Source organism: Scylla paramamosain, chromosome 29, assembly GCF_035594125.1.
Source record: "Scylla paramamosain isolate STU-SP2022 chromosome 29, ASM3559412v1, whole genome shotgun sequence".
In the NCBI taxonomy this organism is placed as follows: domain Eukaryota; kingdom Metazoa; phylum Arthropoda; class Malacostraca; order Decapoda; family Portunidae; genus Scylla; species Scylla paramamosain.
The window spans coordinates 10,329,411-10,339,379 of record NC_087179.1 but is presented as its reverse complement, the minus strand read 5'-3'; the positions used below and the strand labels follow the sequence as shown (position 1 = coordinate 10,339,379).

The 9,969-nt window shown below is 42.2% G+C and overlaps 1 protein-coding gene across 1 annotated transcript in view; it reads left to right on the top strand.

Annotated features, from left to right (window-relative positions):
• Positions 1 to 9,526, top strand: part of LOC135115630 (macoilin-2-like) — a 17,199-nt gene extending 7,673 nt beyond the window's left edge. The window contains exons 6-15 of the mRNA XM_064032556.1: positions 255 to 354; positions 1,683 to 1,754; positions 2,320 to 2,665; positions 3,038 to 3,239; positions 3,824 to 4,011; positions 4,248 to 4,406; positions 4,561 to 4,743; positions 5,579 to 5,874; positions 6,448 to 6,550; positions 7,412 to 9,526. Coding sequence (XP_063888626.1) covers positions 255 to 354; positions 1,683 to 1,754; positions 2,320 to 2,665; positions 3,038 to 3,239; positions 3,824 to 4,011; positions 4,248 to 4,406; positions 4,561 to 4,743; positions 5,579 to 5,874; positions 6,448 to 6,550; positions 7,412 to 7,733 — 1,971 coding nt within the window. The 3' untranslated portion in view covers positions 7,734 to 9,526. The remainder of the gene's footprint in view (positions 1 to 254; positions 355 to 1,682; positions 1,755 to 2,319; positions 2,666 to 3,037; positions 3,240 to 3,823; positions 4,012 to 4,247; positions 4,407 to 4,560; positions 4,744 to 5,578; positions 5,875 to 6,447; positions 6,551 to 7,411) is intronic.
• The last annotated feature ends 443 nt before the right edge of the window (positions 9,527 to 9,969 follow it).

The following is a 9,969-nucleotide window of genomic DNA, read 5'->3' as shown; positions in this document are numbered from 1 at the left end:
GATGAGATTGCAGTTTTTATTAATCATCTTTTATATGGAATATAATGAAGTTCTCATAACATTTATGTGGACTTGTAGTGTGTGTGTGTGTATGTGTGTGTGTGTGTGTGTATCATAATACTGTGGAACAGAAATTATGTGTGTGTGTGTGTGTGTGTGTGTGTGAGAGAGAGAGAGAGAGAGAGAGAGAGAGAGAGAGAGAGAGAGAGAGAGAGAGAGAGAGAGAGGCCACTAACCCCTTCTCCCTGATACAGAGGAAGCAGCGTGAGGTGGCGAAAGAGAATGAGTTCTATCTGCAGCTTCTTCAGGAGGCTCTTCCGCCCGAGCTGCAGGCCACCTCTAGTCCAGACAAATGTGAGTGACATGCCGTTTTATCACCCTTTGCACACCACCCAATACCCAGTACCCCAAACACCCAGGCCCCCTTGAAAACTTCCTTGTTCACACACACACTATCACCCTACAGATATTATCACATTAATCCCTATCACTATCTTCACACATCCTTATCACCCTTCACACCCTCCTCCACACTCAGTAGTCTCCCTATCACTATTTGTACACTATCACATCACAGATCCTTCTCATCACTTACCTTCATTCACATAAACATAGCCATTCCCTTTTACCTCATGTCTCGAGTGCTGTACTATAACTATACTGTTAAATCTATATGACACACCTGTTTCTTCCATTTCCAGACCTCCTCTGCACTATGTCATAAACAAATATCTTCAGTGATCTTCAGTTTCTTTTTGTGTGTTTCATCCCTTCCTAATGTTGTTTTTGTTTTTTTGTTTTTCCCCACTTTATTTCACAACAGCCACATGCATTCCTATTTTCAGTGTAACTCAAGCTCTCAGTGTTATTTTGATCTTTCTATGTGTACCTTTGTAATTCAGTGTCTGTCTTTCTAAATGTCTGTCTGTGTCGTGCTTACCCCATTCCATCAACATTGTTAATAATCTAATCTTATTTCCTGTCCACTCTCTCTCCCTCCCCCTCCCCCTCCCCCATTCCTCCCTCTCAATTTAAAGTCACTAACACCTGTGTGTACAGATTATTACATACAGCTGACAGGATGTATTGAATGTGTAAAAAAAAAAAATTTATATGTATATATATATATATATATATATATATATATATATATATATATATATATATATATATATATATATATATATATATATATTTGTGTGTGTGTGTGTGTGTGTGTGTGTGTGTGTAGAGAGAGAAATATAAGTTCTCCTTTTGCAAGAACCTGTGTGGAGATACCATTAATAAGGCAGACTCATCAAAATCTGACCACAGGCATTGCTAACACTCTAGTTAATTGAGAAATTATCATATGTAAGTTGAAAATCTATGCCTTCACTTTTTTGTGAAGATAAGGCATTCAGATTTTTTACTGTGGCTAAGATATGGCGAACATCTCTTTGTGTAGGGATACATACAGGACATTTTGCTGAAAATATTCATGCAAGAAAACTACAAGTAATGTGACATGCATGTAGTGCATCTGCAGAGAGGAGTCTGGGATTGCTTGTTGTCATGAGGTGGTGCAGTGGCATGTGAGATGCTGTAGGTGTCCTTGTATATACTGGTGTTTTCTTTTTTTGTGACTACCTAACTTTGTGGTGTGATGTGCCATCCTAACGTGCTCCTCTCCTGTGTTGCAGTGAAAGAGAAGAGAGAGGAGATCACATTGAATGGGGAGGTGGAAGTAGCCACATCCTCTCTCAATCACACTGGTAAGTCTGTCTGCCGCTCCTCCTGCACAACTTGCTGTTATGTTACTGATGATGAGGGTTGATGTTATTATTTTCTCTACATATTATTGTTATTGTTCATGATTTTTCAAGGTGTGCATCTTTTGTTGTTATTTTTATTATTATTATTATTATTATTATTATTATTATTATTATTATTATTATTATTATTACTATTACTATTAGTAGTAGTAGTAATAGTAGTATTGTTTTCTTTATAATCTTGATCTTATTTCTTATCATTATTGTTATCATTATTATTTGTCTTTTCATGTTATCTTTATTCTTGTTGCTCTTTTTTTAAGTTATGAATCTTTTTTCATTATTATTATTATTATTATTGTTATTATTATTATTATTATTATTATTATTATTATTATTATTATTATTATTATTATTATTATTATGGAATAAGCAGAGTTTATAAGTAAGATTATATATAACTACTATGCTGACATTGTAGATACATGAAATCCCTTCTTTCTAACTTCACAATGAACACCCTAGTACTTGCTACTCTAATTTTCCTCTTCTGCCCTCCCTGCAGGTGGAAGCTGTAACCTCAGTAGCAGTTGCAGCAGCAGTAGTAGTAGTAGCAGCAGCAGCAGTAGTAGCAGCAGCAGCAGTAGCAGTAGCAGCAGTAGTAGTAGCAGTAGCAGTAGCAGTAGCAGCAGTAGTAGCAGTAGCAATGGGGTGTGTGGCGGTGGTGGTGGTAGCCGGGGTGGGAATGGGGGCCGGGGAGTGCGGGTGGACAGCCGGCCCCCAGAGCTGAGTCAGGGAGGGGATGAGGGCACTTCCCCACCCCCAACCTCAATACACCACCGCCCAGAGAAAAATCGTCTCCCCAATGGCTCCACAATACATGCTGAACTGGAATACATGCAGAAGAAGGGGTGAGTGAGTTCTCCTAATCCCTCCCTTGGTCCTCCTTCTCCTCCTTCCCTCCCTCTCACTTTTACAGTACTGGAATGTATGCAGAATAAGGTGTGAGAAAGTCTTCCTGGTCCTTTTCTTAGCTCTCTTTCTTCTCCATCTCTTTTGCCACTTCCTGTCTGAGCCTTCTCTTTTCTTTTCTCATTTTTATCTTCTCATAGATTTGTCTCTTCCTTCTCTAATACTTTCTGGTAAGCTTAGACAGTCTCCTGCCATCAAATAAAACTCATATTCATTTTAAAATTATCCCATCCTTCTAACACTGTCTAATATTGCAGCTGTCACTCTGCTTCATCCTCTAAATCACCTTCTCTTCCTTGTGCCCTTTCCAGATGGTCCAATTCACGCTCTGTTAATGACTATGACGAAAGCCTCGAGGCAGAGAAGGACAAGAATGCCAAGAGCACCTCACCCACTTCCTCTGGTGGTAGTGGAGTTCCCCCTCCCTGTGGTGGCTCGTCGGGGCCTCACTCTCCCAGCCTGACCTCCTCACCCATTGAGGGGGAGAAGAAGAGAGTCAATGCATCCATGCAGGTGAGTGGATGAAGGAGAAAACAGGGTGTGGTAGTGTGTGGAGAGTACAGTTGTGGAGAAAGGTGTGGTGTTTTTTTATTTTTCATTGCTGTTGGTTAGTTTTGGATTAGTTGTTAATTGAATTTAAAACCATAAAGAATATTTGTATTGTTTATTTTGATATCAAGTGAATTGGTTTCAAGACCATGAAGAATGTTGACTTTTGTCTCCATTTTCAGTGTTTTATATGAAATAGTGAAAATTAACCTTTAACATGAATGTGGAGGGAGCATTCCCTACCTAGGAAGGACCCTGAATCTGCTGTGGTCTTAGGATTGGAGTAGGTGTGGGATAGGGAACAGTTACATTATGAGGGGGCAGGGGTAAACTTGGGATGTTGTACAGTGGGCCATAAGCCTTGCCACCAAGGGCTGATGGGGCTAAGAGTGTAGGAGGTGTGTGTGTGTGTGTGTGGTGCCTTGTCTGCACTGCCCTGTGTGGGATTGGCAACCTGGTATATAGACAGAACAAGTTTGTTCTCCTATTTTGTCCTCTCTTGCTCCTTATTCTATCTTTTAAGTGTCCTGGCATTATCTGCATCCCAGAGCAATGGTTCTGCCAAGCTGCCCGGCTCTCACACCAACAACCTCAGAGACTCGGGTTCGGGTGGTGGTGGCGGTGGTGGTAGTGGGGGCTCCTCGACCTCTTCACGCGATAAGAAAAACAAAAATAAGGAGAGCAACAAGGATAGCTCTCATGCTGGCACAAAGGATGATAATGTCAGCATCATAAGGTGGGACTTGGGAAAATGCTGTAACTTTATCAGTTTTGCCAAATCTTTATATGCATTATTAAAACAAAGATATAATCTTTATTCTTGAGAACAGTATTGCATTCACATTAATATCTTGACTTACTTGCTTGTCTAAATGAAAATATGAATAAACATTTATTGTATAAAACCTTAAAGATAATGTAAAATATATGTAGCAGATGTAGAGGAAATATAAAATTGTCACTGCACCTCAGGTTGGAGGCGGACATCAAGAGACTGAAGGCGGACCTGCAGGCATCACGACAGACCGAGCAGGAGCTGCGCAACCAGATAAACCATCTCATCTCCAGTGACAAGATCACACAGCAGGAGATGAATCAGCTCCAGCAGGACAATGACAACCTGCAGAATAAGTGAGTGTCCTGTGTGTGTGTGTAATGAAGAGAGTGTACAGGTTACTTCTTTATGTAGATTCACTGGCTAATGAGGACTTGTGTTTGCTAATCTTGAATTCTTTCTTAGTGCTTGCTTCAACTCCTGTTTGTTCCTCTCTCCCTCCATCCCAAGACTCCACGGGCTGGTGACAGCGCGCCAGAATGACCGCGCCACCATCAGCAACCTGGAGCGGCGGCTGCAAGAGGAGCGCCAAGCCAGACAGGCGGCCGAGAAGCAGGTCACTGTGCTGGAGCGGCGGCAGAAGAAGGCCGAGGAGCAAGCACAGGCCAGAGCACAAGCCCTCGCCAATGCCAAGTGAGTGACCTTTGCTTTTATAGATTATCGTGTTTTTTCAGAGTAACAGATAATCCTTTCCTCTCCGCCATAGTAAGGGGTCTCAGAATTATCCTGGCTTCTATGTACTACAGGTCATTTGTATAATTTTCAGAGTTGTATGTTATCATTACCTTTGCTGTGTTGTACATCAATGACAGTCAACCTTGGTGCAAGGTGCACCCCAGAATACATGATTTTTTTCAAAGTGTACTTGGAAATGATGGGATACATGACATGGCCATTGTATGTAAGAATGTATGGCAGGAAAAAATGTTTTAGGGAGAAAATTGTGTGTCATGTAGGATGTACATGATATAATCTGTGTACAATTATAAGAGGCCACAGTAGAAAGATATTTTAGGAGAAAAATTGTCATGTAAGGAATTAATTTGAATTGAGATTACAACATTAAAAAGTTATGCATTGTATTAATATGTTATGCTTAGATGTAGCATTTTTTGTTATACATTCAGCACCTATATAACAATTATGTAGGACTGATAAGCTATTTTCTAGGTGTAAAATAGAGACCAAATACTTTTAGTGATTTATTTTCGGTCATGAAACTAGGGAAAACATGAAAAAATTCTTTTAATTTCTTTGTAATTGTTTGTCCTGCTTGCTAGGTACATGAATTTCCCAAAGGTTCCTGGGAAGGTGCTTGAAGTTAGGAAAGGTTGGGAACCACTGTTGTACATTATACTTCTCTCCACATTTTTTATTTTATTCCATACTACTGTTTATCTTGTCTCTTGGCTTCTCCTTTCCTCTTCACAATGAGGTAGACAGCAAGATAACGCAGCCTCCCCCACAGGAATGAGTGCAGCGAGTCCTGCCGTGGTCGCCGCAATGAGCTTGAGTCAGAGATCAAGCGCCTGCGTCGGGACCAGCGCATCTCGGAGGACCGGGTGCACACTGTGGAGCGGGAGAACATGGCGCTGCGGCAGTACAAGGACATCCAGAGTGAGACGGAGGTGCTCATGTCCGCCCTCTCTATCATGCAGGACAAGAACACCCACCTGGAGACGTCGCTGTCTGCAGAAACGCGTGTCAAGCTTGATCTCTTCTCTGCTCTTGGGGAAGCCAAACGCCAGCTGGAGATCTCACAGGGTGGGCTGATGAAGGATTGTGTGTCTTTTGTAAAGTTGAGATTTTCATACTGGTTTTGATCTGTTTATTTTCTTTCTTTTTTTTTTTTACATTTCCTTGTATTGACTTGTACTTTGATTACTTTGATAAGAGAGTACCTATTTGAATCCTGATGGTCGACAAGGTTTTCATAACATATATCCTGACTACTTGGGTGATATGAGTGAAGTGAGCATATATTTTTTCTTCTCTCCTTTTAATTACTTACTCTATTTCATAAGCATTTCTCCCAGAATTTTACATTTTAACCCTTTCACTGTAATAAGCAACAATTCACAGCACTAAAAAATATGTATATAATATTTTAAGCACATACGAGAAAGGAGGGGATGAAAAGAATAGATTTTGCAATTTCTAATCTGTATAATGTTTGGAGGAGGCTGTGAAAGAAGAAGAAATGTCTCAGAATGGTTAGTAACTGAGGAAGGATGTGCCAGATTAGTTGGTGCCCTCCTGCATAAAAAGATAAACAGTGAAAGGGTTTTGCTTCCTGGCACTTATTCCTGATGCACAATATTTCCTATCCATGTGCAGGGCTGGTGAGCTCCAAAGACAAGGAGATTGAGGAGCTGAAGGCCAAGATCACTGAGGTCCTGGCAGTGTGTCCCCCCCACCAGCTTCCCCAATACCACCCTTGACACCACCCCCATCCACTACACCTCAAAGCTCCTCCCACAGGTAAGGATGCATCCCCACACACCCACACACACACATTCTTCCCCACCACCTTTACCTATTTATTGATGTATGATTTATTTGTTAGCATTTATTATTTTTGCAATATTCAGTAGTGCCCCATATGTTGAATGATTTAGATACTTGCTTGCCATATCTCCATACATTTGTTATTTTGTGTTATGCATGATTTCTGTGCCCATATTTTATTATATATAGACTTGTTCTTATCAACCTGACCATCCCCATTTCCTTGCTCATCCCACAAATACCCCCATCTACACCCTTTGACAAATCCCATCTCTCATTTCTTACTCTCATTTACCATTGCCAGCCTGTATCTGATTTCAACTTACACTCATTCCATTATTCATCCATTGACATTGCTCATCTCAATAATTTCTTCCTTAGTCTATACCATACCCTCTTCACATCCTTTCATTACCCACACCACGTTTGATTCCTTGCCCATCACCTATTCTTATCAGTGACAGTCATTCATCATTCATCTTATCACCCACTACTTAACATGACATTCTTTACTTCTTAATCATCCTTATGTATTGTTCATGACCTTCACTCCAATGCCCCCTGTATCCTTCCTCTGAACTCACTCACATTCATCCCATTACCCACCCCATGACATCCTCCGCTTCATAATCATCTGTATTGTTCACCCTGCCCACTCCAGTCCCCAGTATCCTTCCAATATCCTTCCCCAATACTGTAACAGACACACTCCTCCCTGTGCGCCACACAACCCCACTGCGGCGCCAAAATCCACTCTGTCAATGAGCCAGTGATCCATACTCACGACTCACAGTTTTCTCTCCCTACAGGTGACAACCTCGGGGATGGAGGCAGCCCCGGCATCTCTAGTAATGGTGGACGGCCTCATGGATACCTCGCCCCTCGAGTCCCTCTGTGGCCTGGCCTTCTCCCCAGCCCCAGCCCCTCCTCTGGCCCGCCCACACACTGTCTCCCCTCCAGTCCCAATCTCGCCCCCAGTGCCCCTCTCCCCACCCGTCCCTCTCTCACCCCCAGCCCCGATCTCCCCCCCCATCCCCAAGAAGCCCCAGCACTCGACTCTTGATCCCAATGCCCGTGTCTACACCCCCAAGGGAACTGTTACCTCTGAGGCCTGAAGGAAAGGATGCAGCAGATGGTAACCCTTTCACTCCTCTTCCTTATCCTACTCCTCATCCTACACTTCTTCCTTCTTTTCTTCCTCTATTATCCACCAGATATACTTAAGTCCTCTCCTGCCTTTCTTTTTCTTTCCTTTTCCATCATGTTTCCATGCCATCTTCATATTTTCCTTTTCCTTTCCTTACCATGTCTTTTTCCTGGTCTTCCCCCTCCTCCATCACCTTCCATCCCTTTGCAATCCCATCCAGTTTCCTCCTCCTCCTCCTCCTCCTCCTGTGTTAGGTAGGCAAGGTGGGATGCTGTGGACAAGCTTGATCTTGGTAGCAGTTTTCAGTTTTTCTTAGTTTCTTAGTTATCTTTCAGTTTTGTTCTGTCCCTGCCCCTTTTTGCCCACTCCTCCTCCTCCTCCTCCTCCTCCTCCTCCTCCTCCTCCTCCTCCTCCTCCTCCTCCTCCCTAAGACAAATATTTTTTTTTCTTCTGTTTACATGTGTGTGTGTGTGTGTGTGTGTGTGTGTGTGTGTGTGTGTGTGTGTGCATGCATGTGTGTGTGGCTTTCTCTGTTCATGTTTCCTCATTGTCATCTTTTTATTTTGTCCTAATTTTCAGTTCCTTATAATTCATTCTCACAGTACACACACACACACACACACACACACACACACACACACACACACACACACACACACACACACACACACACACACACACACACACACACACACACACACACACACACGGCCATCTCCAAACTCATCCCCCTCCGAAAAAAGTTTAGTGCTTAAACTTGCTGCTGAAAAAAAAAAAGAATCCTGTGAATAGCTTTATTTTTCTATGAAATTATTTTTTTGTCTGCAGGATGTGTGTGTACGTGCGTGTGTATGTGTGCTTGTGTGCGTGTATGTGTGTGTGTATGTGTATGTGTTGTGTGTGTGTGTGTGTGTGTGTGTGTGTGTGTGTGTGTGTGTGTGTGTGTGTGTGTGTCAACGTCCCTGTGTTTACATGCAGAGCTCTATATATTTATAAACAAATATATATAATTTTATAGAAACCCTGGTGTTTTTTGGAAATGTTGAGTTTTAATGCAGTGCTTTAGCAAAATTTGGTAATGTCTGGTTATGGCATAGCTTATATTTGCATTGTTTACCTGACCGCCTTCTTATTTTTTTGCATCCCAAGTGCGCTGTGCAGTTTAGCTTAATTTTTATGATTATGATTTCTTTGTTTTTCTAAGATAAAAAGTTGTAAAATTTTCTTCCTACTACTTTTTTCTTACAGTTCCCTCTGTCATCACTGTTGTCTCACTCTCATCCTCTTTATTCCTTCACTCTCTCTTCACAGCCAATCTCATCTCCCAGTCATGTGTTTCTCCCTCTTCTGCCAAGCTTCTCAATACATCATGCCCCATTCCTCTATTACTGTGGTCGCAATGTTGCTCACAAAGTGTGTTTGTGTATGTTTAGAAAGGTTACATAGTTTTGTGTGTGGACGTGTATCATGGAGATGGCCTGCTGTATGTGTGTGTGTGTGTGTGTGTGTGTGTGTAGCAGAAAAGAAATGCTTATTTTGCGTATTTGGCATTCTTGTTTTTGTTTTATTGTCACATTGCTTTGTTACATTTTTTTTTATATCATTCCCCACCAATATATTCTGTCCCTTACTTATTTTTTCCATCTCAGCAACACACACACACACACACACACACACACACACACACACACACACACACACACACACACACACACACACACACACACACACACACACACACACACACACACACACACACACCATTCCTCTGCCTCCTACAGTCTTCATCCTCACACATCCCCCACATAATTGAAAACAAAAAGGGTTGTTTACAGGTTGTGAGGGGACTTCCCCAATCCCTCACCTCACACCACATCCCCTCACATCCCCTCTCTCCCCAACCATAGCTCCCAAACTCTGCCCATCCCCTCTTTGTCCCTTCCCCCTTTACCCAGCCTCATCCTACCCTCTCCCCAATCATCTTTTGTTTGTGTAAATAATCTGCCAGTAATTTATGTTAAGCTAAGTAGTGCTGTGAGTACAAACTTCTTACTGTGGTGGTGGTGGTGGCAGTGGTGGTGGTGGTGCTGGTGGTGGTGACAGTGATGGTGATGGTGAAAGTGTTGTCTGGGTTAAGGGAGGTAAGGGTATTTGATGAAGAGAAAGAATGCTGGTGATAAAAGAAGGGTGTTGAATAGGGCTTT